This window comes from Apteryx mantelli, chromosome 12 (assembly GCF_036417845.1).
Source record: "Apteryx mantelli isolate bAptMan1 chromosome 12, bAptMan1.hap1, whole genome shotgun sequence".
NCBI classification, from domain to species: Eukaryota; Metazoa; Chordata; class Aves; order Apterygiformes; family Apterygidae; genus Apteryx; species Apteryx mantelli.
Window position 1 is genome coordinate 2,427,853 of NC_089989.1, and position 20,359 is coordinate 2,448,211.

Consider the following 20,359-nt stretch of genomic DNA (forward strand, 5'->3'; position numbering starts at 1 on the left):
CACTGGAGGAAGGGAATAATCTGTTCTCCTATGCCCATGGCAAATAGGACAAACAGTAATAGGCTTATATTGCATCAGAGACAGTTGAGGATACACTTTAGGGGAAATTTTCTCATAGTAAATGTAGCAAAGCATGGTTCAGAAGTTTTGTGAGACTTTCAATATTATAGTTTTTGAACAGCAGAGTAGACAAAGCTGACTGAGTAGACAAAACTTGTAAGTAGTTTATCCTGTTTTGGTTTGGATGATTTCCAGTTCTGTAAAATCAAATATTATCAATTGCTAGAAAGTATTCAAAAACACCTTTTTAAACTGTGAATCATTTTAAACCTTTCACAAATGTAAAAATAACCCCAAAACCTTAAGGTAAATAATTTGAATGTGCGTGCATATACATTTGCAAGGTGAATGGAGCCCATGTTAGAGATGGGATTGGATTACTTCGAACAGTTGTTTCTGTTGAAGCTGTGCTCTAAAAGTCCTTGAGCTTTTGCTGCTTAATGGCTGACCTGGTCCTTCTCCGTTTGCCCCTGGAGCAGAAGTACAGAATCTCTGTAATATCCACTGCTGCTTCACCACACAGTAGTATTAAAGGTTGGGTTTTAGGCAGTTCACTTTTTTACTTGCTTAATTAATTTACTTAATTTACTTGATTAGTTTTTTAAGATGAAAGGGGAGGTAGAAGGAAGAAAACATTTTGTTGTATTCTCTTCTTCTCTTCCGCCCTTCTTTGGGCCCTTGTCCCCTCCCTAGTAGTTCTAGTCATCCTCTTAAAGCTTGGACTGGGATTGTCATGACTAAAATTAACTCATAAGGTACTCCTTCTGTGGTGTTTTGGTCATACAAAGGTGGATATTATAGTGGCTTCTCTGCTCCATTTTCAGGAGGCTTCATGGGATGACTAAGTGGCTTCCCCTGGAGCACCTTCTAAAGTGTCCTCATGTTATAGAGAAGAAAGTAGTTATGGTTCTGTCCTCATTCCAGTCCCTTGTAGCCAGGTTCCTACATGAATCTCTGGCTTGTCCCTGCAGTGCTCATAAGTAAACGCCTAGGGAAAAGTAAGAACAGAGCACTGCTTTCAACTATGGGGATTTCCATACGCCCATATGCCAGATATGGTTTCTGTGTTCTTTGTAACCTGCACAGGACGTTTTTTTCCATATACTTGCCCAGTCTCACTTTAAGTCTTTCTTGTGTCCACAGCATCCTCTGGCTGAAGTTCCACAGGTCAACTGCCCATTGCCTTCTGGTGGATTTGTTTCTATTATTTTAATTTCATCCCCCTCCCATTCATTTATGGGAAGCAACGATGAAAAATCAATCCTTATCCATTCTGTTTCAGCCAGCTTTGACTTTGCAGACCTTTACCACACCCACCAAAATCATCTCTTTTCAGTCCCAGCCTACTCATTCCTATTGTCAGGCCCTTTTCAGCTTTTGTATAGTCTTCTTGAGACCAGCACTTAAGATGTGAGCAGGCCATGGATTTGTACAGTGGTCATACTGATGTTCTCTTCCTTTCCTAGCAATTCCTGCCATTTCATTTTGTTCTTTTGACTGCTACCAAGCTGGTATTTCCAGAGAGCAGTCCTTCCAGAGCAGGACTGCTACCAAGCTGGTATTGGTACTTGACCCAAGATCTTGCTCGTGAAAGGTAATGGGCAGCTCAGACCCACTTGTTTTGTAGATGAAGTTCAGACTACTTTTTGTCTGTGTGTATCACTTTATGTGTATTTACTGTGACCTACCTGGAATAACTTCATGTTATTAGCAAAATTTGTTAGGTAACTGTTCATACTGTCTTTTGTGTTGCTGGGCAATGTGTTGAATGGCAGAGATCTCTGTGGAGCATTGCTGAGGTGTCTCCATCTGTGTTCCTCAAACTGTTAGGAATCCCTTCCCCTCTCTCCCTTCCCCCTCCCTTTTACTTAATGCAACCTGGCAGCACTTGTTTCATTGAAACACAAAGGATGAGGTCCAGGAGAACAGATTGAAGAATGAGATGTGTGCCTTCAAAAGTCTTTGCTGTGAGGTTGTTTCCGTTTGAGAAACATGTTGATTACCTTGAGATCCTTCTGTCAGTGCTCTGATGTGACAGTAGAGTACTTCTCAGTCCAATCGACTTGCACAAAGTCTCTGACGCTTTGTAGTTAAGACAACTCAATATGGCAAGGATACGTTTTTGCCTTTGAATTTAAGTATCTCGTTCATTCATTTACTTAAACTTTTCAGAAGATGCTGTTGGCCGATGCTGCTTGCTCGCTCACTTTCTCTGTAGGTTCCTATCTCAACCTATAGAATAGGTAAAGAAATGATAAAACATACTGGTCTCCCCTCCTTTCTATTCCTTTTATACCTATCCCCCTCAGCAATATTTTGACATATGTGGGGGGGGGGGAGGGGATATTTTTCTCAGAAGGATGGGAATTTGGACTTGTATGATTCCAGATACTTACCTATCTTGTACGATTGCTGTAACATACACCCCAATTTAAAAGTTGTTATTGATTGGAAACTTAGGGGTTGTCAGTTCTTCAGCATCTCAGTTAAAAACTGCACTAGAAGAATTAATAAATCGCCATTTTGTTTTTCAGCTATGGCAGCCATTCGGAAAAAACTGGTTATCGTGGGTGATGGTGCCTGTGGAAAGACCTGTCTGCTGATTGTATTTAGCAAAGACCAATTTCCTGAAGTGTATGTTCCCACTGTGTTTGAAAATTATGTAGCAGATATTGAAGTGGATGGAAAGCAGGTACGTATACAGTTCTGTAACAGTTAAATGGACATGCTTTTATTCTGAAAAGCTTGGAGATCTTTGTTTATTAAAGAAGTTCAGTACACATGCTTACTGTTATGTTGCAAATACATTTCTAAATATTAAACATGCTTCCATGAATAAATATTGACCTTGCTAGATCCTGCTTATATATAATGTCTGTTTAACAATATATTTCTGATCTTATACAAGTTGAGATTTTAAAAACATACAGTACTTCCAAGTAAAATGTTGCAGTAGGTGGAAGTGGATGGAATAATTCAAAGATGTACCTACATGCAAGAACACTAAGCCACTACCTTTGGAATTACATAGCAGAGTCCCTGTTTTGGTTGGGACCTGATATCATGATTATGAAGACAGTGGTTCCTGGAGATGGTCTTTTTTCATATACATTCCTGGCACACACAATCATCTTTAGAACAGATGACTGGCAGGCTTCAAAAGGACTTGATTGTTGCAGTACATCAGCATCATCTGTCCTACCTGTCTGAAGGAATGCACTTCTCAGCAGCTAAGCATACCTGCAGCTCACTGACATTCATTTTTAGTTTGTTGTTCTGTAAATGAATTGTTAAAATATTTCAGTTTTTAAGTATTCTGAAAATTCATTTTCAGTCTCTGACCTCTGAGTCCTTAATGTTTGCCAAACCAGCAAACATGCCAAACCCCTGCTCCAAGAGGCAGTTTTCATAAAGCTGCTGTCTGATAGCTGGATAGGTTACCTTCTGCTTTTATGTCACGCTAGGTAGTGTGGGAGGTGTAGAACCGCCACTTTCCAGGACACTCTGGAAGCACCTGAAGCAGAAACTTTGCACCTTGAAAGCCCAACTATTTTCAAAACCTTTTAGGCAACCATGCTTTAGGTCTCTGTGTTATTACTTTAACCACACAAAACTATGACTGTGCCATAGATTTTCATTTAACAACCCTCATAGGTCCTCATTTAACAATGTGGCAATTTATGGTGATGGAGGTGCTGAGTTCCCCATTTTTTACCTTGCTCTGTCATGTGCTTTTGCTCTGGATTCAGGTACAATCAGAATATCTTTCAGTCGCTTCTAGTTCAGATATAGTGACAGATTCAGCACAGTTACTCAGTTTCATTTCTGATTTGGGGAAAAAAAAAAAAGAGCCAGGTCTGGGTTTTGTCTTGAATTTGATTTTCTAATGCTACAGGCATGGATTGCCTGTTGTTTTAGTCATTAAAGTTGATGCTTTTCCAGTCTTAAAAAAAACCAAACAACCTTCTCTTCCATGATATGAATATACAGAAAATATTTTCATTTTAGACTAATAATAGAATATGTTCTCCTCCCAAATTACAGTTTCTGCAATTACTATATTGTATCTTAGACTCTGAGGGCTATTGGGTACATTAAGATATGTATGATATCCATTTCTGTCTCTTATCGCCTGGTCAGATGCAGCCTGCCTCATTCCCTTCTGCCTGAATCTCTGCATCTCTAAATTGGTTGAACGAGGAGTCATGCCCTATCAGCCTCACACAGCCAGTATCTAGATAAAAATTGCACGAGCAGCTTGAGCAGTGTGTTTTCTGTTGTGTGAAATTCAGCTGACATTTCTACAACTACATGACATACTTATCCAAGCACTTTGTCTTCTGAACACCTAATTACACGAGTTTGTGGAAGAGCTATGCTAAAGACTCTTCTGTTTGACAGCTGCTTGTCTGCTGTCCTTTTAGAAGAGCATTACCAGAAATCTTCAGAAGCCCTATGAAGAAGAAACGGTGATGATGAGAGATGTGCCTTTTCAGATAAGCCAGAGGACCTGATTTCAATGTTATCTGAGGGATCCCTCAGCAGACATTGTGGTGGAAAAGATGAATGTTTGCCACAAAATTCACATTTGCAACTGTGAATGCAGAGAGAATTCTGAGAGGAGTCTGTATCTCACTGAAATACAGAAGAATTTCTTTATATGCATATAACTAAGTCTGTGTATCTTAACAGTTTAACCAGACAGTTGCACTGCGTGTTCAAGCTCACTTTGGGTTTCAGATCTGCTTGTTTATCTTTTTCTGAGCTGCTGTGAGAGTTTTTTCAAAAACTTTTGTGCATAAGAGCTGAGAAAAGAGGAGGCTCACTCGGTCAAATGACAGCCACATCAGAGAATCCCAAACAATAGCATATCTTCAAGAGTTTGATTAAAATGTTTAAATTTCCTAATTTAAATATTGGCTATTGCTTCTACACTTTTAAACAATCCTGTTGTGTTGTTCTCCCCTAGCACCATCATAAGTATAAATATTGAAAACATGGGCTACGTTATTCAGTTCTTAGCAACAAAGACTTTTGCACACAAATCGGCTTTATTTCAAGGCAAATTGCAGGTTCAGATTCTTGCTGTGATGAAGGTTTAATGAATTTGTGTACAAATGAGTACTATCTTGACATTTCTTAGTCATTGCAGGTTCCAGCTGTAAATCAATTGGAAATGTGCATAATCCTAAAAGGCATATGCTTAGAGAGTTCTCTTTCACTGAAAATGGATATTTCTGGAATGTTTATCAAAGAGATTCCCAGGCCTCTGGAGCTGATTCCCTTTGAATCTTCTGTATTGCTTTTATTTTAGTAGCTTTTAATGTCTCTCACAGAATTGATAATGATCATGGGTATAATGAAAAGTCTCTTAAACTGCAGTAAATTGATTTTTTGGAGTTACAGAACGGGAAGTTTCTAATAGTTCTCCTGTGAAAGCCTTGTATTCTCCTTTCAAGTGGTGTTGAGTGAAATCTTTTTATCCATTTTGCTTGGGTTGCTAGTTTCTGAATCAAAGCTTCCCTGATGGTTTGGCTTACTGCCATGATCTTTCTTCCACAGGTCGAGTTGGCTTTGTGGGATACAGCAGGACAAGAAGACTATGATCGACTTAGACCGCTTTCTTATCCAGATACTGATGTTATACTTATGTGTTTTTCAATTGATAGTCCTGATAGTTTAGGTAAGTATATCGATAACTGAATCAGAATTGTTTCTCTGTATCTCTCTGTCCCCTAGGAGATTATACGGTGCAATCTATTTCCATGTGTTGTAATGAGTGAGAGCATTTTTAGCTTCAAAATTAGTATTGGTTCAAGTATATAGCCTTCAGAAATTATGATCTTAAAGGAATCTATTTTTTTCAAGAATATTAAGTGGCATTTTGAAAGCCTCAGCAGCATGCTGGTTTTATGCAGGGCTCTGCTGAATAATTAGAGCAACACTTAACAGCGGAGGCAGCTTATTGGTTCAGTTCAGTCACCCAGATCTGGCAGTGCAGAGGGTCTGACTAGCCGAGAAAGTGTTGTCAGTGTGCTCATCCCTTGGGAAGTGCTGCTTTGTTGACCCCAAGCAAACAGACTGTAGCTGCACTCGTACATCTGGATGTCCACTGAGTGGTATAGCCCACCCAAGGTTTGTGGGGATTTTTTGATAGTTTTTTTATTTCTCCTTGTAAAGTGAGAATTCTTATACCCTCAGGCAACATTATATCCAGGACAATATAGTAACTCCCCTTCTGTATAAATGGGAATGCTAGCTCTGTGTTTTCATCTTTTTTTTCCCCCTCTGTTTAATCAAGAGAGATCAGCCTGAAACATGCTAAATCATTTGGTCCCAAATAGCCTGTTGCATGGAAGAGAGCTTGACACAGAAAGGGATAGCTTTCTTACTTGTGGAAGATGATGGCAGAGGCTGCAGATTTAGGCTATCCTAGTCTGTTCTCCAGTGACTGAAGTATCATTGCAGTGGAGAAGACAGAAGAAAAGACTTGTTTGATTTATGATTTGTAAGCTCTGAAAGCATGTTTCAAACACCTACTCGTGCATTGGATGCTCATCTTTTCTGTGTGGAGTCCAAGACTGAAATTTTAAGTAACAGATTTAAAAATCTGATGCAGATATGCATGTGTGTGATCCTGCAAAGTGGTTTTTTGAAGAGGGTAAAGAGCAGGAGATAGAGATGCTCTTATATCTAAGACTGAAAGCATTTCTGGAACTTTGATTTCTTTCCCATTAAAATAGTGAATACCCCTCCAGTGTAGTCTCCTAAATAACTACTTTGTGGTAGGACTTTCTTAAACAAGTGAAAGAACTACTGCAAAAATTCAGGTACCTGCTTCTCAACAGGGTGTTTGTTCACTAGTTGCTATTTTTGTAGATTGTTATTAGAATGCAGATGATGATAAGAAAAATCTTTACATGCTTAGATTCTGTGGGCGTGAGAGTGTGTGTGTGTGACACCAGCTGTACTTTGACAAGGACCTTGGGTATGATGACTGACTGGTGTTTGTAGCTGGTCAAAAGTACATCCATACATTGTGCATAGAGGCAGTTCCTTGCCAGGAAAAATGAGATCCCTCTGTTCTATATATAAATGAAGAGTGTCAAATCTACTTAAGTGGTGCTCATAAAGGAGATACAAATTATCTCCCAAATATATTAAACCACTGAATCCGTCAGAGTTTTCTACTGCAAAGACCGTCATGATCACTGCAAGCTGTTCTCAAAGAGGCTTTTTTCCACACCTCTGCTCCTGCCTCCTGGAGTTGGATCTCAAGACGAAACCAAGAATGAGACAAAAAGGAGGCGTGAAGCACAAAAATGCAGTTCGTGTAAGGATTAGTCTTGAATATATCTGCCCCAGTTGTCAAAAAATACTGTTCCTGCCACAATTCATAGAAGGTTTGAGTACATGAGCAAACAAAATATTCCTTAAGATGTTACAGTGGCATTACAGACTGACTGGGATAATGCCTGAAGGCTGTTCAGTCTGATTTGTTGTCTTGCTTCTGAAGGGTAGCAGTCATGGAGCTGGGTGTAAGAGACAGTGTCCGCCTAGAAGAATCAATGCCAGCTTGACATCTGATCTCTCTCTCCATCACTTCCACCACATCCTGCATTTAAAGACATATTTCATTTTCTTCGTCTCCCTCTGAAACAGTTCGAGGTTCAGTTGGCAGCAGAGCTATAGTCATGCCTGGCATGGCTGTTATGAGCTACACGTAGGGTTTGATCTGTGTTCAACCCTACTGCATATGCTGCTGCGTTGGGAGCTGCAGAGCTAACTGGCCACTGTCAAATAAAGATGGATTACTGAACTCTGAAGATAGAAGTGTTTCCATGAAGCCAAGCTGTTTTTTCCTCCCTCTCCTTGTTTTCTGCTCACCAATGTCAGGGTCCCTGTGTCACTGGGGAGTGGTAGAGAGAGAAATGAACTGCCAGACAGCTCTTTGGGTATGAGACAGCTAGAGGCTTGCACCCCTGTAGCACAAAACTAGCTTCAAAAAGCTTGTGTATAGTTACTCTTTCAAGCAAGAAAATTATGCCATAATAGTTAATATCTCTTCAAAAGCTGAAGGGAATTTCATGAAGATAAAAAGGGGTATAGAGCCTGCAGGTATATCCCCTGCCAAATCTTAGATGTCTCAGAGTTTCTGAAAGCAACGCCTGAATGTTTTAGGCTGTTCAACACTTTCTGCTGTAAAGAATTTATCAAAACTATGCCCTCAGAAGCCTCAAGTCTTACATTTGCAGTGCCAATTAAAAAAAAAAAAAGTAGGGAAGCTATGTTAGGAAACAAAAGATTCTTGCATATGAGTGCAAATTAATTTGCTGTAGATACAGAGAAATGGAAAATCTGCAACTGACATAAGTTTTTTTCTGTGCATCTGTAACTGGCATATAGAATAAATTTTCTTCTATGTTAATGGGACATTTTGGAGGGATTGTTTGGTTTTCTTTTTAAGAGAAAGAAGAGATGTAAAAACTTGTGCTTCAAGGTTGTGCCCATTTTCAGCTTCTGGAGATAAAGAAAATGTTTCTTTTGAAGCAGATATTCCATAACTCTTTACTTCAGAGTTCTGCATGCTGTTCTTTGAAGTATCTGATGCTAAGTGTTGTCAAGTAGTTCCTGAGAGATGTAGGGAAACCAAAAGTTTAGGTATCCTTCAGCTTTGAAACTACCATAGACTAGCATGTCTTTTTTGGTAATACCAGAGCAGGCGTATTTGTTTCCCAAATTAAAAGCAGGAAAAGAGAATCGGGGTGGATTAGCAAGCTAAAACCAATCAGACAGCAGATCCAAACTTTAAAAGAAAACTAGCTCAAGTACTGGATGTCATTATAGTCACTTTTTTCTTTTTTTTTTCTTTTTTTCCCAGAAAACATCCCAGAGAAGTGGACCCCAGAGGTGAAGCATTTCTGCCCCAATGTGCCTATCATCTTGGTAGGAAACAAGAAGGACCTGAGGAATGACGAGCACACAAGACGAGAGCTGGCCAAAATGAAGCAGGCAGGTTCCTTTCAGATTGTCTTGCAATAAGTGAAGGAAGTGTGTGGGAGCTGTACCAGAGCATTAAATGGGCATTTGCAGCTTACTGCCAGCTTCCTGTGACTTGCAGAAAAACAGAATGGAAACTGGACATGTTTCTGTGACAGAAACCACAAAGTATATATCACCTTTGAGTGCTTGTTTTCTGACATTGTATATTTTAAAAGGCATTTTCAACAATGAAATTGCTATATTAGGAACTGTTAGGTTCCTGACAGTCAGCTGTTCCAGGCTGAAGAACTGGATTCATGAGGTAGAAATGAAGTAATTTGGAGACATTGACACATCAAGTACATACATGCTTGAATTTTTGTTCTTTATTTTTTGTGTTCAGGATGTATAAGGAAACGGTTTCATTGGTAGGTGTTTTGAAGTAATAACCACAGATGCTGTAGCTCTTTCCTGACCATACAGCTTAGTTTCATTTTCAGATCATGTCTGAACTCCCCCCAGCTTGGGTATAAGACTGCAAATATTCTGCTCCATCCTGGACTTTTTGTTCCTGTTGCATAATATTTATTTTTAGACAAAGACTGATGAGCCAATGTGGAGAATTGTTCATAGGCTTTTGTTACTATTATGGCAAAGAGTTGCATAAGTGCTTACTGTTACATATAAGTAATCTTTTGCTTGAATTTCAAAACGTCCTGTGTCTTTTAAACTCAGAGGTGTTGTAAAACCTGTAATGTCCTCAAGCATTGGCACAATATGCAAGTATACACACAGTCTGTGTAATCCAAGCTGAGAAATGCAATAAAGCATACAGCATCTTGAGTAAATATGCAAATTTTATTTTAAATTTCCCTTTGATTATTTAAAAGCATCAATCACAGCAGACCTGTTAATAAAGTAGCCTATTACTTACACTCATTTAATCTAGGAATTTGTTTGCATTTATTGAGAAGCTGAATGGGGAAGAAAATAATAGCATGTTTTGATGCATTTTTGGATTGTGCTTATCTGGGCTTGCTTTTGTGTTGTTACAGGAGCCTGTCAAACCTGAAGAAGGAAGAGATATGGCAAACCGCATTGGTGCATTTGGGTATATGGAGTGTTCGGCAAAGACCAAAGACGGTGTGAGGGAGGTTTTTGAAATGGCCACTAGAGCTGCTTTGCAAGCACGGCGTGGCAAGAAAAAGTCTGGGTGCCTTCTCTTGTAAAGCGTGGCCAGGGGAAGATGGCCAAAGGAGCACCCTGCACTTGAGTAATTTTGAAGTGCTGTTTATTAATCTTAGTGTATGATTACTGGCCTTTTTCATTATCTATAATTTACTTAAGAGATTTAAAAATCAAGTCATCTTGCTACCAGTATTTAGAAGCCAACCATGATTTTTATAACAATCTGCATCAAATTCATCTGTGCACCCAAGGTTAACCTCAACATTCCTCTAACAAACCTTTTCTGCACTCACAGGATATGCCAGGCGCTAACTGAAGACAATTCTTTATCTTCTTTCTCCTCTCTAGAAAGAGAAAAAGCTGGCAACACAGAGGATTGGTCTGTAACTACTTTATAACTAATGTCCTATTCTAATTGAGTACAACAGTTAAATGGCTGTATGTGGAATCAAGTGTAGCTTCAGTGCTATCACATTTAGAAAGATTTGATTTCCATGGCTCTGTGGTGTAAAACATTAGTTTGAAAATGTGATCACTCTGAAATGACCAAGTCCCATTCAGCTAAGGAAAAGTGAGGGTTCTGTGGTTTCATGTTAGTTACCTTTTAGTTACTGTGTAATTAGTGCCAGTTTAAATGTATGTTACCAAAAATAAATCTATTTACCCCAGCTTAGATGTAGTATTTTTTGTATAATTGGATTTCCTAATACTGTTACTTGTAACCTCTGCATTAAGGTGTTCTGGGTTTTTTAAGAAACTGTATTTGAAATAAAGTCCGATGGAAAGCAGCTGATTCTTTTCCCCTGTTCATTTGTAAGACTGACCCATTTGAATGATTTGAGTGGTCTGCATACCCAGGAGGAGTTTTTTCCATGACGTGCCCTAGGGATGAGAAAAGACAGCCTGCTCACCCTCAAAGCTTCTGAACTGTTCAGTTGCCTTAAGTTCATTGCTGGACCCAATTTCAAAATTAAAAAATGCAACTTTTTGTGTAAGTTTGGTTACCATGTAGTGATCAGACTCCTAACCTGTGAACTTCTTGCTGTTCTGCAGCCAACTAGACTCTTTCTGTATTTTCATTTTTCCAACAACTAATAGAATAAAGGCAGTTTTCTAAGCTCCCTGTATCCTGGTGTCTGTATTCCTCACTCTGGGGTTTTTGGCCCAGCATCTGACAACCTGAAGCAAAAAAGTTGCAAGTCTTTTTTTTTTTTTTCCCTCCTCTCCACTGCATATCTAGTTCCTGTAGTGGTTTCCAAACGCTGCAGCACAGACCAGCCATGGAATCCCTCACCCTGCCTCACCCTAAGGTGAGTGGCAGAGCTTCCCCAGAAGCCTCTTGCTGAAGACTTTTCATATTCAAACCAAAACAGATTCTCCATCAGCTGAGATGAATTTGCCATCTTGAATGTGAGTACAGACTAGGAGGAGGAGGAGAGGAGGGGTATGTAGGAAGATGGGGGTGTTAAGAAGACACTTGCAGTAGAAGCATGCTGGTGGCATGCAGCATCCTGGTCTGGATTGTCATACACGTTCTGCACTGCATTGTGGCACACGAGATGTTGCATATGGTTATATTTGTATGTAATCTGCCATTTTCATGAGGGATGCCTTTAAGTGCCGCAATGAGGAAAGCGATCTTGTGCATCAGAACTGATATGGAATAGCAGTGTGCATCTCTGCATTTGTGCTGTTGAGCTGACAGTGCCAAAAAGCTGAGCGTGAAGGAGTCTGCATTTTGCTGATGAGTGGTGTAAGGGAGCACCTGGCTGCATCTGAGTTGTGTGCTAGAAATATTTGTTAGTTTGGGTTTGGTTTTGTTTTTTTGTTTTTTTTTTTTTTTTGGGGGGGGGGTCACATTTTTTGGACAATATTCCTTATTCCTTTTCCTGCAACAAAGGAGTAACAGCCCCAGGTGGAGGCCTGTGAGGTGTCCCATACTCCTGTACCTACAGTCCATTGTCCTCCCTCAGCAGCCATGGACACCATGGAGTTAACTGTCTGGCCAGCATAGTAATGTGGTGGCACCCGGCCCCACCCTTCCTCTTCTTCCTCTTTGCCTGTTTTCCAACAGGAAGTTCTCAGCCGCAGCTGCCTGTTGCCTATAAGGATTTCTTTTTCTTTGTATTTTTAATGAGCTTACTCATTCCTGTGCAGTTCTCATTTTTTCGTAGTTCAGAAAAAATGTGAATTTCTTGGTCTTGCTGAGCCAGAGTAGTAGAATGCTACAGTCACAGTTACGAAGCAGCTCTTTGGCCACAGGGGTTTTGAATCAGGTCTGTGTGCTCTTGTGGCCCAGCTCATGGGTTGTGTGTCCATCTGCTCTTCTAATCAGAAGCAATTAATTTGCTATCTCAGTTTTAATTTAAGCTCCCTTTAATCTACAGAACTATCATCCCAGTCTCCTCTGTCTTTTCCACCAGCTGGCATTAGTTCTCCAGACCTTATCTGCCTTTCTCCAAGTTCAGATCTGCTGGTAAGTCAGTGTCTCCACTTGTGGCCATATGCTCCAGCTCTCTTTCCTTGCTTCTTGGACAACTGGCATTGGAGCAGAAACCAGTTTATGACTGCATGGTATTAAGTTATCAGTCTTTCACAACCTAATCTTGCTTTTAAAGGTGAGCAGTCTGGCTCCCTTTGTATTCAAATCACATCTCTTACCTCTACTGGCTATGTTTATTCCAGAAGAAAAGGAGCTGAAGATGTGGATAGCCAGACCAGAACGAGGCAATGAGAGCTCAGCACTCATGGAGAGCAATCCAACCAGGCAAAGATGTGCCAAAGGGACAGAGTAGCAACAGGGGAAAAGCTTAGAAGCAAAGCGCAAGTCCCCTGCTTGAGTAAGGAGAGCCCTGGCAAGGGGAGTGGGAGTTTGACTCCAGAAACAGGAGACAGGAAGGTGTGTTGTGACCTCTTAATAAACATCACTGTTACTCTTAAATAGCACTAGTCTTGTCTTCTTACTTCATAGGACAACTACAACTTGTCAGACACCTCAAATGGGGTCCCCTGAGCCCAGCTAGTCCCCGGGGTGTTATTTCAAGGGAGCTCTTGGCATTCCTCTGGGTCTAAGTTCAGCTGGTTCTACAAAATGTGTCTAGGCACAGGGCATAGCTCAGAGCCAAAAAAGTTCAGCTAATCCAGTCAGTTTCCTCAAAACTTGCTCGTTACGGAAGGGAAAGGCCTAACCTACTCTTGTTTGAAAAATTCAGGGCTCCAGAAATAAGCTCCCTACTTCAAATGCAATCCCCAGATCCAGACTGAGGCTCAAAGATGACAGTCTGGGCAAGCATCAAAATCGGCAGCAAGGTTGGCTAAAGAGAAGCTGCCTGTGCGGCCACAGCATTGCCCTAGAGGTCACCCTGAGGAAAAGTGCTTCTTTTTCAGTTCACAACAGCTTGCAGTGCCCAAGAGGCAGGCAATGAATCTGCATAGACTGTAACCATTGATTTGCTCAAAAGCAAGCATGGGCCATGTGTCTCTGTTCATCTGATCAGATGTTTTTCTGAGGCTTGTTCAGGTGTCCCTGATCTCAGGACAGTTGTCATGACTTCTGATATCAATGCTGTAACATGTTGCAAAAAACACAGGTTTTTTGAAATGCCTGAAGATGCAAGATAATCAGGCAAAGGTCCTAAAACTCCCTGCAACTAGGAACTATTCCAGCTTCTAGTTGCTGACGCAGGTGCCAAGAGCAACACTGCTAGATTCTCCAGTCACCTGGGAACCCAAGTCAGAGGTGCTGTTGGAAGGGAGAGAGACATTGTTTGGTGACTATTAGTTTCAGTGCCAGCTGGTATTATGATGAGTCTCTAATATCAAGCAGAAAAGTTAACAAACAGCAGTAAAATAAAAGCAAGCTGGAGGGCCCTGTGTGTCAGAGCCCTGAATGTATTCCCCCCCCTTCTGGGGTTTGGGCTGCCTGGGCTCAGGGCCAACTCTGATAAGCAGCTGCCTGACCCTGAAACTGTTGTGAAGGCAGAGCTTTTTGAAAAAAAAAAAAAAAAAAAGACAGAAGCCTCAGCAGGGGTTTCCCCCCTTCTCTGGGGAGTGCATAAGCTGAGGTCCTCGTTCTTGGTCCCTGCCAAGCTCTGCTGCTGCATGGTCCTGTTGATCCTGACCCACGTATTTCATCTGCTGGCTTGACCTCGGATCTGCCTTATCTTGGTGAGAAGTCACCTTGCCATGACTCCTGCCCATTCTTGCTGCTTCCTGGCATTGTGTTTGACAGTTGCACTGAACTGAATCCTCTAATAAAAATTATTCTGTGCTATGGGTGTTCTGGAGAAGCATAATGTTTCAACACAAAAGACTCATGGAGGAGTATTTAGGCCATATTGCCTGTAGGAGGTATAAGCAACAGTTAGTGTAACTCACCTAGGACTGAACCCAAACCATAATAAGAAGAGCAGCTACTACTTTATGATGTAAAACTCCCTAAAACAGACCACAGAGGTAAGGCAAGAAATGGAAAAGCTGGGGATGGGGAAAAGCAACTGCTGAAGTAAACAGAGGCATTACCAGCCTCAAAGAACTGGAAAAATTATAAAAGATACCTAAAACAGAACTTGTGAGCTCTCAGAACAAGAGGAGCTGAAGGTACCTCTCCCATAGCTGTCTCTGGGGTATCAGGCAGATGGCTCGGTGAATTGTCATTAACAAGGTTTCCATAGAAGTGGCTGATTTTGCACAGTCAGGTACATCTCCGGTAAAGCTTGGGCATGAGAAGACAAACAGGCTTTATTTCAGCTGATGACTGCCCAGTTGCCTGCTCCCCAGGCTTAACAACTGGGCAGCCTCCTTCCAAAGGACAAACGTACAGTGCCAGTGGTCCAGCCCATTTATCAACGATGCTTGATCACTCTGAACTGATTCAGCCTCAAACTCCTTTTCTGCAGCTTTTCAGAGCATCTCTTTCACACATGCAGAACACTCTGATCAGTGTTTTCCACAGATGCTGCCTAACTCTAGGCCCTCTTCAGATTCAGAGTGCCTCCCTTTTCCTCCTCCTGGGGCAAAAAATGAAGGCGTTTGCTATTTCTTTTATAAGCTGCTCTGCTTTAGCAATAATGTCCTAGGGGAAAGTGGCAGTTGTGAGAGCTACAACCCCTCACACTGCGTTTTGCTGTTCATATACTTGTACACTGTCTTGTGACCACAAAGGCTTTAGCTCATGGGGCAGTTTCAGATTGTGTTGATTTTTCCATAGCCTTTATGAGAATTTATGACACTCGTGTATTATCTATGGATCTGTAAACAACCTAACTCTGTGGTTTTAATTAATGTCAAGCCTTTCTATAAAGACTTGAAAAAGGCTATCACACAAGAACTGGCTATTGTAGCATAGCACAAGATGACATTAAACTCAGTTAACTGATCGAATGCTACATGATCCAGTGCAGGTCACTGGTATAAACATCGCTGTGTGTGCAAGGACCCAAACGTTATCTCTGATGAAGCACCAAAGGAGCCTATCAAGGAGGCTGGCGTCCCCACCAGCACTGGTGCAGGGGAGGCCACAGGGTGCAGCCTCAGGCAACGCAGCCTCCAGTTCTGGGCACAAGTGGGGAGAAGGGAAGAGAGAAAAGGGAAAAATGGAGAAAGGGGAGGAAAGCAAAAAGGGAGAGGCAAAATGCAGAGGGGAAAATGAAACCAGAGGGGAAAAAAGGAAAGTGATTTTTACACAAAGGGAAAAGAAAGCCGGGACATGCTAGCTGGGCCCTGCAGGCATCGCAGCCTCCCCAGGCCCTGCCAGGCCCCGCCGAAGCCTGCAAGCGTGGCCGGGCCGGGAGCCAGCTCCCGGCTGCCGGCGGCAGGGGGGCGGCGGGCGGCGGCAGGGGGGCGGCGGGGCCCCTCGCGCTACGAGCCCCGGCAGCCCCGCCCATAGGGCGGCGCGAGGCTGCGGCTGCGGCTGCGCCGAGGCGGCGGCCGCATTGCTTGCCATGGCGGCGAGGGGAGCGGCGGCGGCGAGCGGCCTGGCGGGGCTGCAGGCGCGGCCGCTGGGCGCGGCGGAGCCGCTGGCCCTGGACTCGCTGCTGGGCCGGGTGCTGCTCGTGTCCAACGTGGCGTCGCTCTGAGGCACCACGACCCGCGACTTCGTGCAGTTCAACGAGCTGCAGCGGCGCTACGGCCCCCGCGGGCTCGTCGTGCTCGGCTTCCCCTGCAACCAGTTCGGGCACCAGGTACTGCCGGCGGCGAGGCGGCAGCCGGCCGGGACCGCGGTAACCGCGGGTTAACGGTTCAGGAGGCCGGTTGAGGGGTAACCCGCCTCGGCGAGCTCCGAGGGACTCGGCGCCCGGAAGCGCAGCCCCGGGTCTGCGGGGAAGGCGGGGGGCCCCAAGCAGCGGCCCCTCTGCTTCAGGAGCCCCGACGAGGAGCTTCCCCACCCCCGGGGGAGCTCGGCGCTGGAGCTGCTGGGTCCTGCCTGGAGTCTCGCACTTTGTTTTCCTGCTTGTTCCTTTTGTTTGTTTTCCTGTTTGTTTTTTTCCTATTAGGAGAATGCCACAAACGAGGAAATTCTGCAGTCGCTGGAACACGTTCGTCCCGGGAACGGCTACAAGCCCAACTTCACCTTGTTCGAGAAGTGCGATGTGAACGGGAAGGATGCCCACCCACTCTTCACCTTCTTGAAAGAGGCGCTGCCCTTCCCACATGATGACCCCTCCTCGCTGATGACTAACCCGCAGTACATCATCTGGTCCCCTGTGCGCAGGAATGACATCTCCTGGAACTTCGAGAAGTTCCTCATTGGCCCGGATGGTGTGCCCTTCAAACGCTACAGCAGGCATTTTGAAACCATCAAGATCCAGGATGATATTGAATTGCTTCTTCAGAAAGTTCCTAAGAATGTTCTTGGTTAAACCAGAGCTTTGCTGAGACCTGTCAGGCCTGTTGCTGAATGTGTGAGAGGAATCTCTGCTTCCTGCTTAGTTTGTTAGGCTTGTGCCTGCTTTTCTAGTGGGGGGCTGCTCACTCTGGTGGTAGAATTCTAATGTCCTTGCAAGTTTTACTCATGAGAGTGCATCTTCCAAATTCTTGAAGTGTACTTGATGTTTTAAAAGTTGCATGTGAATGTTTGGAAAGCTACTCAAGGGGAAGCTGCTTTGAGCCTCTGAATAAAAAATGTGTACTTTCTCTAAGGCTACTGCTTGATAAATCTGGGATAGCTGGGTAAAGTATGGCTACCACACTACATGTTCATCAGCTCGTGTGTGTGCCCACAGACCTGACTCATGCTACACAAGTATGGCATGTAATCAGACTGAAATCTGAACACAAAGAAAAAAAAACTTGATGGGTAGACACTGTTTGCAAATGATGAATCAATGCTGTGTCCTATTCTCTGCGTAACTAGCTTGTCAGAACAGGAAAGCAGCATAGAATAGAAATACCTTGCCAGACTCTACTTGGCCTCACTCGAGGCTTGCCTGCATAAGAAAGATAATGCTGGCACAGGACCAAGGTATGAATTAGCCTCCAAATTCCTAGTTTGGATAGTGATAAGAGGCCTGGACAGTATGGACACTAGATTAATAAATGTTTAGGGAGGTACAGGGGTAGTTCTGAGTTTGTGTTGAATGTTGTGCTGTTCTGATGGCACTTGCAAATGGCTTGGGGAAGAACAGCCATCCTGATTCAGACCAAGGTCCACCTAATTACTTGGCCTCTGTCAGTGGATGCTTAGGGGGGACTAAGGCCACAAGCAGCATGCCTGGTAACAGAAGCACCTCTGCCCCCTTTCCAGCTCAGCGATCTCCTGTGTTTACTGTGTTTTGTTTTGGTGGTAGCCCAAAACAGATCTCTGCATACTTGCCCAGTGCCACATTAAGCTCATGTAACCTTATTGCACCCCCACCACCTTGTAACACACTGAATTAGATGAAGAATCAGCTTATCTTGTTTGTTTTGAACCTGGTTTGCGTAAGCTCCATTTGCTTCCCCCTAGTTCTTATGCTGGACAAGAGAGCAAGCAGTCTCCATCCACTGATGGCAGGGCAGGTTATTTCTTTCTCAGACTGAAAAATCCCATTTCAGCCATTCCTCATATGGGAGCCATGTCTTACCTTAGATTGTAGCTTAGCTTTCAGGCACAACAGTTGCATGCAACATTCAAAGTGTGGGTGAGCCAGGATTCAGACAGATTTCTTCTTATTCCTTTCCTTTGAGTCCTGCCTGGCCCTAAGTGATACTTGTATCATGGAGTTTTTATAATCCTGGTATTTTGTTCCTGAGCATTGATGCTCAGCTCACAGCCTGTTGCTGAATGCGTGAAATTAGAACTAGTTTCCCTCTGGGAACTGAGCTTGCACCAAATTTCATCTGCCATCTTACTGCCCAGTCACTCAGGTCCTGCAAGTTTTCAATCAGCCCATGACCTTGCCACCCTGGATAACTGTTTCACTGGAAAACTATCTCCTTACCTGTGTCTGTGGGCTATAGTTGCACATTTTGATTACAAGTCACTCCTCACAAGGCTTAGAAGCACTGACTGTAAGCTCAGTACCATACTGAGGAGTACCAAATGCAAACTAGAAACCCAGACTTTTGGAAGGAAAGCATAACACTTTTAAGTTTTATCAGTTGTGCTCTGCTTTCATAATTAAAAACACTTAGGTTTGGTTGTTTGTTTTCTGTTTATAGCCTCAGCTTCTCACCTCATTTATTTGCTGATTGCTTTGTTAGTTTAAGTAAATCTAAGGCCACTGCTGGGCTGAATAGTGCTGGGCTGGACACGTTGTGGCAAAACCTACAGCCTGCTCCACCCTGCTTACTTCTAAGGCTGAGTAATCAAGCTTTAAACTGAAGATTACACAATCCTCACCAGGCTATTTCTTAACTTCCACTGCAGTTTTGTGGGAAAACAGGAAGTTTTCAGTAGCTTTGCAGCAGAAGCTGCTTGATTTGGGACATTAATCTTTCAGTTAAATCTACTTCTCTAATTAATGCAGGATGTTAAAATATACTAAAAGTATAGTGGATCATGGGGAGCAGGAACTCATTACACCGTATTTAAAAATCTTTCTCGACATGAGCTGTGGCGCTTAATCCTGATTCACCCAAACTTGAGACACTTAATGAGCATCCCTCTGCAGGGACAATTTCTTTGCTTTGACACTTTCCTCGTTAGCTTGTGGCCCTCACTGAGAGGGCCTGGGATATCACCCTGCCCCAGTCAGAAGGGTATCTTACAGAGTGGTTGTGGCAGTGGTAAGAGCCAAAGGATGAACCCTCTGGCTGATGCAGTTGTGCTAGCAGAAAAGCAAAGCAGCAGTCCCAGTACAGATACCTCCATGCCAAAAGTACATTGATGCTATTCCAGGGTGAAAATTAGCTATGCCAGCAGGAAAACGAACAATACAGGTATTAGCACACTGCAGTTTCAGCAGTAGCTCTGCAGAGTAGATAAAAGCCTCTCAGCCTTGCTATTCCCAGCCTCATTTCATTATTCACTAGAGTAGCTTGCCCCGGGCTTAAGAGGGGCTGGGGTGAAAAGGGTGGCCTGCAGGCTGGGAAATGTTCCTTAGCAACACACACAAGAGCACAGCCAAGTGCTCCAGACTTTTCTGCAAACAGGTTGTTGTTGTCCCTCTGTTAGTGTCAAAGGATCTGTTCACACGGCTCTCCCTATTCTTCCACATACCGGAGTGCCACATTTTCCCCCCTTTCTAGAGAATGTTTGGTGCTCCCTTCTCCTTCATCTCATGACTCCCCTCTCCCCCCACTCTTTTAAGCTGCTGATAGTTGTCATCAACTTCTTAAACCTTTAAACAAGTTCAGATATTTGAAGCTGTGCTGTGAGAGTGTTAACTAGCCGCAAACAAAATTTTCCCTTCCTGTCCCTATCTCCCTCTCCTGGGCTCCCAAGTGTTCCTCCCACCAAACCGTAGAACATCTCCTGAAATCATGATCGATGAGATGTGGTGTTCAGAAGTGTTATATTCAACAGAAATGCCATCAAATGCAGCATAAGACCTTTCTGGCTCAGCCTATTAAATGTTCTTTCAGCCATTTAAAATTCCTTTCTCCTCCTGTAAAGCTTTGTTGCACCTACTACGTAACTTTAAGATAGCTTTTGGTCACTCGCTGCTTTTTACCATTGCTGTAGTAGGGTGTGCAGGAAACACCTGAC

At 43.1% G+C, this 20,359-nt stretch overlaps 2 protein-coding genes across 2 annotated transcripts in view; both read left to right on the forward strand.

The window, feature by feature from the left end:
• The window catches only part of RHOA (ras homolog family member A), a 28,611-nt gene extending 17,262 nt beyond the window's left edge, over positions 1–11,349 (forward strand). The window contains exons 2-5 of the mRNA XM_067303689.1: positions 2,595–2,752; positions 5,623–5,743; positions 8,942–9,072; positions 10,098–11,349. Coding sequence (XP_067159790.1) covers positions 2,597–2,752; positions 5,623–5,743; positions 8,942–9,072; positions 10,098–10,271 — 582 coding nt within the window. The 5' untranslated portion in view covers positions 2,595–2,596 and the 3' untranslated portion in view covers positions 10,272–11,349. The remainder of the gene's footprint in view (positions 1–2,594; positions 2,753–5,622; positions 5,744–8,941; positions 9,073–10,097) is intronic.
• A 4,800-nt stretch (positions 11,350–16,149) lies between these two features.
• Positions 16,150–17,364, forward strand: GPX1 (glutathione peroxidase 1). Its single transcript, XM_067303690.1, has 2 exons — positions 16,150–16,412; positions 16,725–17,364. Exons 1-2 carry the CDS (start codon positions 16,173–16,175, stop codon positions 17,088–17,090), a joined length of 606 nt encoding a protein of 201 aa, XP_067159791.1. The 5' UTR covers positions 16,150–16,172; the 3' UTR covers positions 17,091–17,364.
• Positions 17,365–20,359: the final 2,995 nt, after the last annotated feature.